Source organism: Phyllostomus discolor, chromosome X, assembly GCF_004126475.2.
Source record: "Phyllostomus discolor isolate MPI-MPIP mPhyDis1 chromosome X, mPhyDis1.pri.v3, whole genome shotgun sequence".
NCBI classification, from domain to species: Eukaryota; Metazoa; Chordata; class Mammalia; order Chiroptera; family Phyllostomidae; genus Phyllostomus; species Phyllostomus discolor.
The window spans coordinates 105,083,519-105,099,759 of record NC_050198.1 but is presented as its reverse complement, the minus strand read 5'-3'; the positions used below and the strand labels follow the sequence as shown (position 1 = coordinate 105,099,759).

At 41.3% G+C, this 16,241-nt stretch overlaps 1 protein-coding gene across 1 annotated transcript; it reads right to left on the bottom strand.

Annotated features, from left to right (window-relative positions):
• Positions 1-8,487: 8,487 nt before the first annotated feature.
• Positions 8,488-8,985, bottom strand: LOC114504766 (ubiquitin-conjugating enzyme E2-17 kDa-like). The gene has a single exon (XM_028522619.2). The coding sequence runs from the start codon at positions 8,935-8,937 to the stop codon at positions 8,524-8,526; it is 414 nt and encodes a 137-aa protein (XP_028378420.1). The 5' UTR covers positions 8,938-8,985; the 3' UTR covers positions 8,488-8,523.
• Positions 8,986-16,241: the final 7,256 nt, after the last annotated feature.

The following is a 16,241-nucleotide window of genomic DNA, read 5'->3' as shown; positions in this document are numbered from 1 at the left end:
CTCAATGAAGAAAACACAGTAGGTGTTCCAAATTAGAATATGATTTTTAGTGATCCCAACTGGCTCCGATATCAAGTTTTCTCTAGCAAAGTTATTCATCATTGAGTAAAACTAGATGATGACATTTTATCAGGAATGGAGTTTGAAGAGGAGGCTTAGTATCTACAGCAGAGGAAAATGAGTGAAAGTTTGTTGACAGAGTATAATATAGTAGAAAAAGCAGTGTTTAAGTACCTGACCACGTAACAGATGAAAAGAGATTGGGGCCATATTCTGAAGGTATTATTAAGTATTTAGCATTAATATCAACAAACATAAATCACACAGTTACATAATGTTAGCCAAGTGTACAGACACCAGTTGAGATATAAATGTATAAATAACTAGGTATTTGTAACAGATGTGGGGAATAATGATGGATATTTTAAATCACACTAACATATTTAATGCATAAGTGATACTGACAAATGTTCAAATATAATTAATTTATTTTGACTGATTCCCTACATGGCCATCAAAGTAGTTGAACTAGATACATGTATAGATAGCCTAGTAGATAAAAATATTTAATATAATTCTGTGTTAAATAGGCCACAAATTCTTTTCCTTCTATAAGTCGTTTACATTTTTAAAAAATTAAGCCCTGGCTGGCGTAGCTCAGTGGATTGAGCGCAGGCTGTGAACCAAAGTGTCGCAGGTTCGATTCCCAGTCAGGGCACATGCCTGGGTTGCAGGCCACGGCGCCCAGCAACCACACATTGATGTTTCTCCCCCTCCCCCTCACTTCCCTCTCTAAAAAATAAATAAAATCTTAAAAAAAACTCTATAAAAAAAATTAAACTGCAAATTCTATGTGACTATAAAAGATCAGATTACTCAATTAAAAATAATGGTGTAACTGCCCTGGCTGGTGTGGCTCAGTGGCCAGCCTGAAAACCAAGGGGTCACTGGTTCAATTCCCAGTCCTGGGTTTGGGGCTAAGTCCCCAGTAGGGGGCCATGTGAGAGGCAGCTACACATTGATGTTTCTCTCCCTCTCTTTCTCCCACCCTTTCCCTCTGTCTAAAAATAAATAAATAAAATCTTTTTTTAAAAAAATAATGGTTTAACTTTGTACAATAATACAACTATCTGCTTGCATGAATAAATTTTTATTGTTAAATGCCTTAAGTAAAAATAAAAAATCAAATTACTCTTTTGAACAAATATTTTCCTAAAATGGAAACTAAATTTCTAAAATAAGTAATATTTTAGATAGTAATTTGTACATAATAATGGTGGAATTCTGCCATTAAAGGGAGCAGGACTTACCTCATTAAGTCCCCCCTAACACTACAAGGGGCCCACCCTCCAGAAGGTAATTCCATTTTTCTTGTGTCCCCCCCACCTTGTGTACATTACAAAATATGCAACTAATATTTTTTAAATATTTTAAACAATTAAGTGGATTTTTTCTTCTTATTTTTTTCTCATACACATTGGTCCACTGGAAATTGTAAATTAGCAAAATATCTCTAACTTGGATTTGACTTTGTCAAGGACTTGAAATTATTCTGTCTCTTAGATACAATTCTATAAAAGATAGTGGGCGTGTGCTGAGAATGTGAAAATTTTTTCAGGAATTTCCAGATCATTAAACACTAGAGTATGAATGTAAACAGTATAATATATTTAGCTTATTGACTTAGATAAAATATTAGGTCTCGGATTTGGAATTTAAAGTTTTCAATCTAAAACTAAAATATGTTTTAAATATTAAACTCGATGGCAAGTTTTACTTTTAAAACCAATTAGAAATACATAATAGAAAGAAAAACACTAATGAATTTACTGTTTTGTTACTAAGAAAACATGTGAAGAAATAAGTTATATTTTGTAATGACAATTTTTACCTACATACCTCTCAGATGGAACCTTGTTTTAATTGTAATTTCCTCTTGACACTGATGACTGTTAAATTATTTAGAAAAAAAATTATTATTAGCATGGGGCTTGGATGGGGTAAAACTTCACTGAATAATAAAATAATTTTTGTATCGTAAGAGCTCATAGTAAGTAGAGGTATATGCTTTGTAAGATCTCATTCTACATCAAATGAGCCATTTGTAAAAGAAATTGATCATCCTAAATTTATTAGCTAGGCCATTAGGTAACTTTGACAACTTTTGATCAAAAGTAATTAAAAGTAAAACCAATCTTGCATATATTGTGGAACAACTTTCCCAAGAGGAGTAAGGAACTATTTGAAAAAACAGCTCATTAACTTTACGGCTTATCTGTTTGAGGACTGAAAGGAAAAATGCATGATGTGTCCATGATGTAACCCCCCTTTGCTAACAAAGCTCATGCGCTGGCCACCCATTTACTGGAAGAATATAATTAACACAAAGAAGTTGTTACACTTTGGATGCAATGTAGGCATATCATATTTGAAAGATGACTTCCTTAATTTAATGTATATATGAAGGAATATAATTCCCCCCAAAATTGTTAGATCTAAAAGAAATAAGAAAAATCAAGAATATTATCAGAAAAAAATATATAGTAACTACAGTGTATTTGGGTTATTGGTAACCTCATTAACTGTGTATATTATGACAATTTTATTAGCTGAGCAGATTAAAATTTTCGTGTCTAATCATAAAAACAATTAAGCCTTTCCTTTTAGACGCAGGGTGATTTATAATGCATATTTGTGATCCATTCAAACTTGTTGGATGCTATCGATCAGCAAAAATATGCAATATCGCTCCAGAAATTGGTGTTTATATGCCATAGCAAAATATTAATGTATTCCTAATATAAAGATACTTTATGTTAAGCCTTGTACATGAGGGGTATTGTTTTAACTTGAAGTTTCAAATCTGAAAGGCAAAAATCTAAGACCCCAGCTCTCCAAAGTTAATAAATGAATCTGCTAAAACTCACTTAAGCATAATAACAAGCAGGTTAAGTGACTTTTCTTTGACTACAGGCTGAATTAGGAATAAATATATAGCAATTTGTAATTATGCATTATTTGGTTTCAGGCATTTATATGTGACAATGGCCTTACAAGTTAGCATGTGGCAGTTACCAGGGAGATGAAAAGATAATTCTGCTTCCCCAAAATTCTAGTAAGAATAGTACTCCTATAAAGATGAGAATTATTTTTTCATGTAATTACAAAGTCTAAATGAAAATTAAGCCATATTCTGAACACATAAATCCATATATGTATCCATAATACTACACAAAAAATCAAGTCCTAGAAATATTTATCAATTAGAATGGATCTTAACCATTTGCAGTCATAATAATTACTGAGTATTAGTAACTCAAAATTTAAACGGAGAGAAATGTAAATCAGAATGAGTAGCCAACAGGGTAAAGATTAAGAAAACGTTTTACTTCGTGGCATAGAGCCTGAAGCCATTTTGTCAATTCTTACATCGCATCACACTGGGATCATTAACAGTTATTTAATTACATGCAATTCTGTAAATGTGTTCTTAGGGCCTCAGTGTACTAAAAGGCACTGTCAAATTCTAAAACACTTCTCCTCCTACCTAAGTAACTCACATTGTTTTCCGCATAAGATTTCATCCTAAAGGAATCAAGTAACAGCGGTACTTCATTACCAAATCACACTCTTTGCACCCTGGCCAGGTAGCTCTGTTAGTTACAATGCCATTGTGATACACCAAGGTCATGGATTCAGCCTCCTGTAGGGGCACGTACAAGCACCAACCAAGGAATGCATGAATACGTGCAGCAAGAATGGTTTTTTCTCTCTGTTTCTCTCTCTTCCTCTCTCTCTAAAAATAAATCAATACAATTTTTTAAAAATTCTTTGGAGATATATATATTATTACTGAAATGTCTGATAAAGCTTCTGGCTTGTGGTTTAGAATATAAAGTGTTCCACCCCACATGACATAAGAGAGAATAAAATTAAGTTCAAGACAGACACTTCTTCAAGGAGGACATACAGAAAACCCAAAGACACATGAAACGATGTTCAATATCGCTAGCTATCAGAGAGATGCAAATGAAAACCACAATGAGATACCACTTCACACCAGTCAGAATGGCCATCATAAACAAAGCAACAAACAACAAGTGTTGGAGAGGTTGTGGACAAAAGGGGACCCTAGTGCACTGTGGGTGGGACTGCAGACTGGTACAACCACTGTGGAAAGCAGTATGGAATTTCCTCAGAAAACCAAAAATGGATCTGCCTTTTGATTGACCCAGCAATTCCACTGCTGGGACTCTATCCTAAGAACCCTGAAACATCAATCCAAAAGAACCTATGCACCCCAATGTTCATAGCAGCACAATTTATAATAGCCAAGTGCTGGGAGCAACCTAGGTGCCCATCAGTAAATGAATGGATCAAAAAACTATGGTACATTTACACAATGGAATTCTACACAGGAGAGAGGAAGAAGGAGCTCCTACCCTTTGCAACAGCGTGGATGGAGCTGGAGAGCATTATGCTGAGTGAAACAAGCCAGGCAGTGAAAGACAAATACCATATGATCTCACCTTTAACAGGAACCTAAATAACAAAACAAAGAAACAAGCAAAATATAACCAAAGACACTGAAACAGAGGACAGGCTCATGGTGACCAGAGGGGAGAGAAGAGGGAATTTAAGGGGTCAGTGGGAAGGGCTCACAGGAACAAACTTAAAGGGTACATGGTCATAAACTAAGGGGAGGGTGGTAATGGGAGGGAAGTGGGGAGGGTGGGAGGGGGGAATGGATTGGGATTAAAAAGGAGAAAACTGTACTTGAACAATGATTAAAATATAATAAAAAATTAAGTTCAAGATTTTTTTAAAGATTTAATTTATTTATTTTTAGAGAGGGGGAAGGAAGAGAGAAATAGCGGGAGAGAAACATCAATGTGTGTTCGCCTGTCATGTGCCCCCTACGCGGGACCTGGCCCACAACCCAGGCATGTGCCCTGACTGGGAATCGAACCAGTGACCTTTTTGTTTTCAGGCCGGCACTCAATCCACTGGGCCACACCAGGCAAGGCAAAGTTCAAGACTTTTTAAAAAACACACTGGCAATCTAGGGTGAGTTGTGGGTGAGTACTAAACTAGCCTTAAGTTTATTTACTGAATTGAATTTATTTATTTTTTAGTCAGGAAATTTGAGGGTTATAATGTCTGAAATCTGCAGGGAAATCCAAAACCTAAAGACCCAGGGAAGAGGTGCACCTTGAGTTTAAGCTCTGTCCGGAGGCAGAATGATTTCTGTTTTATCTTTAAGTCTGCTTTCGTCTCCCTCAGGTACGCAAATAAGAAAATTCCCCCCACCTCTCTCTCTGGCATCACCCTTCCTTTTTTATGTTTTTATTATATTTATTGGGGGGACATTCATTAATAAGATCATATAGGTTTCAAGTGCACATGTGTATGTTACATGATCTGTATTTTGTGCTCACCACACACAGTAAAATCATCTTCCATCACCATCCCTCTTCCATCATAGGGATGGAGGGTTCATCCCCCTTGACCTCCGCCAACCCCACCCCTTCCCTCCGGTAACCACCATAGTCTTGCCTGTGTCTGCAAGATTCAGTTTTATGTTGCACATATGAGTCATATCATACGGCTTCTAACTTTTTCTCTCTGACTTATTTTGCTCAGCATGATATTCTCAAGGCCCATCCATGTCACAAGTGGCAGGATTTCATCTTTGCTGATGGTTGAGTGGTATTGCATGGTGTATATGAAATACTACTCAGTATGTATGGACCCCATCTTCTGTAGCCAATTCTCCAATCAAGGTATCGAAGGACACCTTGGTTGTCTCTCTCTTGGCCACCATGAATAATGCCGCAGTGCACATAGGAGTGCATACAAGTGTTTGCAAATAAGTGTTTCCAAGATTTTCGGGTAGGTACTCAGAAGAGGGATTGCCGGCTCATATGGTAGCGCTGTTCTTAATTTTTTTTGAGGAACCTCCATACTATTTTCTATAGTGACTGTACCAGTTTGCATTCCCACCAACAATGAGTGAGGGTTTTTTTTTCCTCCACAACCTCTCCAACATTTGTTATTACTTGCCTTGTAGGTAACAGCCATTGTAATAGATGGTATCTCCTTGCAGTTTTGATTTGCATTTCCCTGACACTTAGTGAAGTTAAGCATCTTTTCATATATGTGTTGGCAATTTGTATGCCTTCTTGGGAGGGGTGTCTCTTCAGAGTCTCTGCTTGTTTTCTAATTAGGTTGTTTGTTTGTTCGGTGTTGAGTTCTCTGAGTTACTTATATATTTTGGATATTAACCTGTGTTGGAGCTGTTGTGTTTAAATATAGTCTCCCATTTTGTTGGTTGCCTTTTTGTTTTGTTGGTTATGTGGCTATACAGAAGCCTTTGAGTTTGATATAGTCCCATTCTTTTTTTTTTTTTTGTCTTTACTTGCCTTATCATTGGGTCTAATTAACAAAATGTTTTCTACAATCCAGGCCCACAAGCTTAGTACCTACATTTTTCTTGTAAGTTATTAACTGTGTCAGACCTTATATTTATTTTTTTTAAAGATTTTATTCATCCATTTTTTAGGGAGGGAAGGGAAGGGGGAGAGAGAGAGAGAGAGAGAGAGAGAGAGAGAGAGGGAGAGAGAGAGAGAGAAACATCAGTGTGCGGTTGCTGGGGGTTATGGCCTGCAACCCAGGCATGTACCCTGGCTGGGAATCGAACCTGGGACACTTTGGTTCCCAGCCCACGCTCAACCCACTGAGCTACGCCAGCCAGGGCAGACCTAATATTTAGATTGCCTTTGATTTTGGTTCATTGGCAGCTTCAACTTCCTGCTTCAATATGTCCCTGCAAGGTTTGCAAAGAGTCACGAATCTGAAGCTAACATAGTCAGGCTGGGAGCACTGCTTCTTCTAACTCTCTACAGCCTGTGGTGGAACTCAGTCATCAGTGCTGTATGTAAAAAACCCATCTACGTTTCTAGGTACACTTCTGCCTGTCTCTTCTACCTGGAGCATGAGACTCCAGGGTGTACATCCAGTGAATTCTATTTAACCACTCTGAAAATCACTGCATGATGGACCTTTGTATGTGTACATTTGTGGATGTCTTCCACAATTACCGTGAGCCAATCCCAGAGTTTGTCCAAACTTTGAAAATAACCTATAGAGAGACACAGTGTATAATGGACAGAAGAAATGGAATATAAAGCTCAAATTTTTGTTGCCATTGTCCTTTTTATTCCAAAATCTTCATCTGCCGTTACTACCACCATTATTATCCCAGTTGGTAGAAACTAATAGCAACATCTATATAGGTACTTATATATGAAAGAAGTATGTCATCAGCTTTCGGGGAAATCCTAGAGTAATGTCTTTCAAAATGTGGGTTCATTTCCATATTTTGTGAGGAATCAGAGATTATACTTATTCTATCTGTAAGCTATTTCGCCTGCCACAGTTCATAGACAATGGCGGAATAGACCAGATTTCTGGGTCAGAGACAAAGAACTTGAGCTCACAGTAGGCAGCATGAACTTCAGGTTTGTATCAGCTCCCTTGTTGCCAAGTCCCACAGGTGAATGCTGAACACACAGTAGGTTTGTGGCATAACTGAGAATCCAGGACCATAGGAAACTCCTGGGTATTACAGGGCAGATTGCTAGAAAGCTTATACCATGTTTACCCCAGCGTAAGACATTATTACCTTTACTATCCTGGTCAAGAAACAAACCTGCCCTCCGCCCAGGAGGAAGATTCTATTACATCATGCAAGACTTCTTGCTACATGATCACACATCAAAAGATACTTTATAACCAAGTCCATTAGTGCCTTCTAGGGTCTGAATTTTGTCATCCCAATTTCATGTTTAAATATTAACTCCCAAGGTGAGGGTACTAGGAGACAGGGTCTTTGGAAAGTGATTATACTATGAAAGTGGTATGTTCATGAATGGGATTAGTACCCGTACAAAAGAAGCCTGCAAAAGCCGCATTGCCCCATCCCACCATGCAGTGTTACAGTGAGAAGATCGTTTATAAAGAAGAGGGTTCTTAACAGCCTACACAACTGTGAGAAATGAATTTCTGTGTTCGTAAGTCACCTTTTCCGTGGCATTCTGTGGTAGCAGCCTGAAGACACAAAGACAATGCTAGTGCTCATGCAAACATGAGACACGCCTGAAGAATCGTTTCCCAATGATCCATTAGTGGGTCATGACATCTCTTTAGAGCAGCATAACCCCCAGCGTGGTCCACCCACATGCCTCCCTCATCCACTCCACACACATCATGATAAGAAGGTGTACAACCCCCGTGCTTCCCCACCCCAGTGCCTCCCCCATCCCCCATCCCCCACCCTTGCCCCTACCCCCATGCCTTCCCCACCCCCTGCCTCCCTACCCCCTCCACACACCCTGATGTGGCAGGTGCTCACCGTGTGCCCAGGAACATGGTTAAACCACACCTGCCAGAAAGCAGTCAAAGGACAGCCCATTCAACAGCCAGGTGTTTTATTAAGGTGGTGGTTTACTGTTTACTTCTCACTCACATGGCATATTTTCTCGTCCAAGCCTGTGCCAAAGTATTAGACTTCTCCCTATTCCTTAAGTACATTCTCGCAATGGATGGAACTAACATATTATCGAGATTGGGGTGGCAGAGCATGGAGCTGATGGACAACAATACTTTGGATATGGTAAGCACAGGCGACCACTGGGACTTGAGAATATCTATATGGAAATGTGCTCTTCTGTTGATATTGGGGTGGTATATCCGGGTGGTGAAGTAAACCCACGGAGGGTGAAAGGGGTAATCATGTGAGAAGTATATATTTAGGGAGAAGACCCCTCCCTCACAGGGGCTGTTGGAGGGGCCCGTGATGACCCCCCTCCATGTGAATATGTCATTTCCCACTGGCCCCACAGAGCACATGGGAAGGGGGTCCTTAGTGATGTCCATCAGTTCCTTTTGCAGGTGCTTTAAAGCCGTGGACGCATCCACGGGAACGGGCCGTGGGGGCATCCTGATAGGGACAAGGGGGAACTACAGGTCAGGGGAGGACCATGGGTTAGGGTGGGCGTGGCTTAGGGGAGCCAGGGTTAGAGGGGCAGCCGCCCCCCAGGTCGGTGGGTGGGTAAGAAGGCTGGACCCAGGCTGTGGGGTGTGAGGGCCTGTCAGGGGATGGGGCTGGTGGGGAGGAGGGGGGAGGAAGGTAGAGTTGGGGACTCGGCTGGACCTGAGGGGCTGCTGCTCACCTGTGTCCCGCTGGTCCCTGGCACCTCCATGTCTGCCTCCTCCATCCTTGCCTCCTCCATCCCTGCCTCCTCCATCCTTGCCTCCTCCATCCCTGGCTCCTCCATCCCTGCCTCCTCCATCCCTTGCACCTCCATCTCTGCCTCCTCCATCACTGGGGCTGCCGCTCAGAGCCTGAGTCCCGATGCTGTGCTACGGGCACACACCGCCACCTTCCAACAGGACCAACCGCTCCTGCCGCTCCTCCCCCCCCTCCCCTCCATGGTCTCTCCGCCTGCCTCTGTGGTTGGCTTTGTCACGCGCACTGGGTGCCTGGAGACAGGAGACGGGATACGTTCTGTGATGTCACGAGGGCCCGCTGGTGACGTCAGCAAGTCCGTGGAGGGCAGGGCCAAGGGAGATAAGGGGCCTGAATGAGATGGGGTAGAGGGAGGGAGAGACCATGGAGGGGAGTGGGGGGGAGGGGGGGAGGGTCCATGGAGGGGAATGGAGGAAGGGTGGGAAGGACCATGGAGCAAAGTGGGGAGAGGAGAATGGGAGGATGGAGAGCAAGAGGCGCCACGGAGGGGGAATGCAAGGCTCTGGAAGTGCAGGATGGTCCATGGGGGTGAATGGAGGGATGGAGGGCCGTAGAGACCATGGGGGGGAATGGGAGATGGAGGGCAGGATGGTCCATGGAGGGGAATGCAGGGAAATGGAGAGAGTAGAGAGTGGGTGGGACCACCAAGGGGAATGGGGGCTGGGACCAAGGAGGAGAATGATGGGGAGGTAGGCCGAGAGGTCAGGGCAGGGTGAAGTCGGCGGGGACGGAAGGAGCCCAGGCTCCCTGGCTGGCCCACCACAGGCGCCCTGCCCTGGTTAGTTGGGTCTCAGGAACCACCCCCCAGCTGAGGGTCACCCCAATGTAGAGGAGCCGTTGGTTCCCTGAATTCCTGCACCCCTCACCCCCGTGAACGCTTTCCCCCGCCCCCCACCCCCGGCTTTGTGCTGATCCCTCTCCTGCCATTCTCGCTCCTGAGCTCGCTCTCCCTCTCTTACCACGGACACAGATGCCCTGGAGAGTGAGCTGCCCACGTCCCCACCCTCCAGGCCCTGATGCGCCCTGTGTGCTTCCCGGGACAGACAATCCCCTACATATTTAATTTTAGTGCTTCAACCACATTTGGTTCGATGTTGCACAATTCAAACGCCCAATTGAATATATGCTCAAATAAACACTGAAAAATTAATATGCTTCAGCTTGCTTTTTAAACTATCAAATACATGAAATGTGTGTATCATAAATACACTTTAAAAATCATTTGTCCTCGTGGTAGGCTGCTGTAGAATATTTTTTATAATTAAAAACGAAGTTAGGAAGACTTGACTTAGGGTGGTAAGCACACAATACAATATGCAGATGATGTATAGTAGACTTGCATACCTGAAACTTGTAAAATTTTATTACCCAATGTCACCCCAATAAATTCAATAAAAAACATTTCTTTAATAACAGAAGTTACATGGTTATCCTGACTTTTGTAAACATATTATATTTCTGGACAACCAAATACTTCATGAGCAAAATTCCTCTTTATGGGGTAGAAGCATATTTCTCTTTTTTTAAATATTTTATTTATTTATTTTTAAAGAGAGGAGAAGGGAGGGCGAAAGAGAGGGAGAGAAACATCACTGTGTGGTTGCCTCTCATGCTCCCCCTACTGGGGACCTAGCCCACAACCCAGGCGTATGCCCTGACTGGGAATCGAACCGGCGACCCTTTGGTTCACAGGCTGGTGCTCAATCCACTGAGCCACACCAGCCAGGGCTAGAAGCATGTTTTTAAAAATTAATAAGATAAATGGCTTAGTCTTTCCAGGGATATTCTGAAGCTCAGGAAGGAGACAAATGGGAATGTCAAGAACTACTAGAAGGCCCTGGCTGGCGTAGCTCAGTGGATTGAGCACGGGCTGGGAACCAAAGTGTCCCAGGTTCGATTCCCAGCCAGGGTACATTCCTGGGTTGCAGGCCATAACCCCCAGCAACCGCACATTGATGTTTCTCTCTCTCTCTCTCTCCCTCCCTTTCCTCTCTGAAAATAAATAAATAAATAAATAAATAAATGAAAGAACTACTAGAAACCAGAGGAATCATGTTGCTAATAATGGTAAAACAGGGAATGAAGAAACATGGAGTGAGAAAACACAAAGATACCACCTAATGCCTTAATCATTCTACACTCTATTATCTATGGCACTGTTTCCAAACCTAAACCATAATTTGGAACCCTAAATAACATAACCATATACCATTGACTCAATGGACAAGGGAGAGGAGGTCAATGTCCCGGGGGTGGTGATGCTATTGAATACATTAGAAATCCTTTGTTGAGTCAAAAGATTTTGATTACTTGAGTCCTGGCTAGTGTGACCCAGGGGTTGAGTGCCGGCCTGGGAACCAAAGGATTGCTGGTTCGATTCCCAGTCAGTGCACCTGCCTGGGTTGCAGGCCAGGTCCCCAGTAGGGGGCGCACAAGAGGCAACCACACATCCATGTTTCCCTCTTTTTCTTCCTCCCTTCCTCTCTCTAAAAATAAATAAACAAAAAATCTTTTAAAAAATGAAGCACAGCACTCAAATATTCAATGGTAGTGAACTAATGGTTAAACATATGGTCAATTCGCAAGGTAGGATATGTAAAAACTGATATTTTAAGAAAAAAGAAGGTAGTAAAATATCATGTTCAGTTTATCTATTCTTTTTTTTTACATTACTTCAATTTATTAAGTCTTATCTATCACATCATTGTATCTTCTTTTTTTATTTTATTTTAATCATTGTTCAAGTACAGTTTTCTCCCCCCTACTCCCATTCCAGCTCACCCACCCAACCCTCCCCCCTTCCCCCCATTACCCCCCACCCCTAGTTTTTGTCCATGTGTCCTCCAAATTTGTTCCTGTAAACCCTACCCATTCCCCCCTGAAATTCCCTCTTCTCTCCCCTCTGGTCACTGTCAGTCTGTCCCCTATTTCAGTGTCTTTGGTTCTATTTTGCTAGTTTTTTTGTTTTTTTGTTTAGGTTCCTGTTAAAGGTGATATCATGTGGTATTTGTCTCTCACTGCCTGGCTTGTTTCGCTTAGCATAATGCTCTCCAGCTCCATCCATGCTGTCGCAAAGGGTAGGAGCTCCTGCTTTCTTTCTGCTGCATAGAATTCCACTGTGTAAATGGACCACAGTTTTTTGATCCACTCACTCACTGATGGGCATCTAGGTTGCTTCCAGCACTTGGCTATTGTAAATTGTGCTGCTATGAACATTGGGGTGCATAGGTTCTTTTGGGTTGGTGTTTTAGGGTTCTTAGGGTATATTCCCAGCAGTGGAATCGCAGGGTCAAAAGGCAGATCCATTTTTAGTTTTCTGAGGAAGTTCCATACTGCTTTCCATAGTGGTTGTACCAGTCTGCAGTCCCACCCACAGTGCACTAGGGTCCCCTTTTCTCCACATCCTCTCCAACACTTGTTGTTTGTTGCTTTGTTTATGATGGCCATTCTGACTGGTGTGAAGTGGTATCTCATTGTGGTTTTAATCTGCATCTCTCTGATGGCTAGCGATATTGAACATCGTTTCGTGTGTCTTTGGATTTTAGTTTATCTATTCTATAAGAAAATAGACTGCAGAATTGCAGGTATTATGTGAATGAAAATGTTCGGTGACACATTAAAGATGGTAAGGCAGACTTTATTTAGGGATATCGCTATATGTATAGAGACTACTGCCACGTGTTTTCACAGTGGACGAGAGATACTGGGCTCCACTGCAAATGGGTGAGTAGGAATTTATAGCCAAGCAACCGAATGCAGGTCAGTGGATAGAAAGTTAATGAGGAAACATCAGGAGTAGGAAGGGTTCAGTCTCAACTGATGCAACAGGGTTCTCACTGAAGGTGGGCCAGGGTGATCAAGACATGAACTAGACAGATGGTGAAAGATGAGGAGCCACATCAGATATTGAGGGTGCTTAGATATTAAGGGTGGAGGTTTCTGGGTAAATGGACTTAGGATTCTTCGCGGAAACTGGATTTTATAAGAAAGGACCTAGAAGTTTCAGACACCTAACCAAAGTTTGGTCATGTAAAGGTGTTCGTCATAACTGAAAGACAAGAGAAATATGCAAAGACAAAAAAACTAACAATAGCCCTGGCTGGCATAGCTCAGTGGATTGAGCTCGGGCTGCGAACCAAAGTGTCCCAGGTTCGATTCCCAGCCAGGGTACATTCCTGGGTTGCAGGCCATAACCCCCAGCAACCACACATTGATGTTTCTCTCTCTCTCTATCTCCCTCCCTTCCCTCCCTAAAAATAAATAAATAAAATCTAAAAAAAAAAAAACACAAAAAACTAACAATGATTTTATTAGGTTGATGGAATTATAAGCATTTCCCCCTTTTTCTAAATTAAAACTATATAACACCATTTTTTTCTTTTTTAACCATTTTTATCATAAACACTATTATAGATGTCCCCATTTCCTCCCACTTTGCCCACTTCCAGCCAACCCTGTCCCCATCCTTCAAACCAAATGATTTCTTATCCAGGAACATACATAATGTGAAGAGCTACTTTACTCTCATCACATCTACAATACCCATATTTGATTAATAAAATTTCTTGGCTGAATATCATAATACAGCACATTCACATTTGCCTCATCTTTGTTATTTGTAGTTACCAGACACATGGAAGTAACCTCCTGAGCTTTACGATAGCCTGAGTCTACATCTGTACATGAAAAGTAATATTAAAAAATTGGCAGTCAGCCACAAAATGTGTTTTAAATAAATATTTCTGCCTGATGTATCCGGATGACGAAAAAGAGAATAGATTCTTGCATATGAATGATTCTAACAACACGTCCAATTATCCATGCTTGCATTTTAGGCGGTTCCTGGGCCTAAATGGGGTAAAACATCAGGCTGCAGTATAGCAACCCGCTCCTTTAGCTCTGGAGTATTTTATTTACTCAAGATGAGTCACAGGTGTGTGAAGATTGAACCATCAATAAGTGGAACACCAGATTTATACTGAAAAAGAAATACCACAATCCTGGAAATACTGATAGGGGACTGAAGAGTTAGAAAATTGTAGTTTAAGGGAAAAAGTTATAAGCCTAGGAAGTAAGGTATATGTTAAAGCATTTGTTTCAGAAACTACAGATAAGGCTCATCCTGGCTCCTGGGAAAACAGCCGACCTCCCGGGGCACTGCTAGAGATGACCGCCTGGGGACAAGTTGGAGGCACCCGGGCCTTTGTGTTCCAGGGGAGACAGACACCACCCAACTCTGGGAACAGCTAACTGCCCAGGACAGGAATGTTGCAGTTTCTGAATCTCAAAGCACTCACCGCACCTTGTTTATCCACCCCCACCCCTTGTAAAAGGTCTGGCCTGCAAAGAAAAGGGAAGATGATCCATTAAGGTGTGAACCCACCATCTTCTCAGATCCCAAGCCATCTGAATAAAGCACCCATAAAGATTTAATCGCTGGCCCTGGCTGGCGTAGCTCAGTGGATTGAGCGCGGGCTGGGAACCAAAGTGTCGCAGGTTCGATTCCCAGTCAGGGCACATTCCTGGGTTGCAGGCCATGGCCCCAGCAACTGCACATGGATGTTTCTCTCTCTCTCTCTCTCCCTCCCTTCCCTCCCTAAAAATAATAAATAAATAAAATCTTAAAAAAAAAGATTAATCGCTGTCATTGCTTACTGGGTTTGGTAGTGACAGGCACCCCGGACACCGGTGTCTTTTCCAGTTTCAATACCATACCTAATGTTATATCAAGTTTTACTGCGTTAGAAACTTTTTTGTGATAGGTTACATAAATTGACATCCCGGTCATTTCCCATTCATTCTTTATTCTCTCTGTTTAATTGAAGACAATACTTTTCTATTTCTGTCTAGTAATGTCAAACTGACATCTCACGGGAAGTTCTTCATAATAAACATTTACTCACTTTGTACAGATGCCTGTTTACATATTTCCCTTGAATCCACAGAGCAGCACCACTACGCTTTCCTAAGTTTTATACTTTTGGCATATTCAGTTTGTATCTTCTTTGAATGCAAATTATGCTACGTTTAGTCTTAAAAGAGCAGCATTAGTAAACTGAGACTCATTTATGTATGCAGTGGGTGGGTGAGGTGCTGCACAAAGGATTCTAATAGATGTCTCACTTTAATGTTATTTCTAATCATTGCATTTATGCCCTAAGGATTTTTTGGGTTATATATTCATCAAGTTTTTGCTTTGTTACCACGGCATGTTTTCTTAAACTCTATTAAGACATACCGAATGTTTTCTTTTGATTTGCTGCTGAGGCTGTAGTCATTATTACTGCTTTAAATGAGCACTTGCTTTGTTTCCACTCTCTTTGATCTCTTTCTCTTATTCATCATCATTCAAGTCCCCAAAGGTGTAGACTCTGTTGCTGTTCTGCTAAAGCTGGCAACCTAGTGGGTTTCTCCCCATCTCCTAAGTCTGGAGATATACTGTGATTTCTCGGTAGAATAAGATCAGTCAAATTCCTCCCTTATGAGCTTCATTATTATTTAAAAGATGAAGCAATGATTTGGAAAGTAACAAGACCACAGCAACGCGTGCTTTCTCAAAGAATGATATCAGAACGTGATGCTAACTTTACTTGCTGTTCCTGAACATAATAAAAATGCAAGAAAAAAGCTGTTTCCAATTCTATTTTCTAAAGTGGCTTACAGATTATCTGTCTTGATTTCAAACAATTGAATATCTTCAGGAATCAGTTTTTCTAAAACAATGTGTTTTGCATATAAAATCTGATATTTCTAGTTTCCTTTCTTTTACCTGACTGCTGAGTAGATTATTTTTATTTTAAATCACAAAGTAGAAATTTTTTAAAAAAATTATTTTAGAATACAAGAGCATTTTTTGTTATATGCTTTTTTAAGCAAAATCTCATATTTAGAAGATAGAAAACAACATAAAGAAACATGTAAAATCATTTTC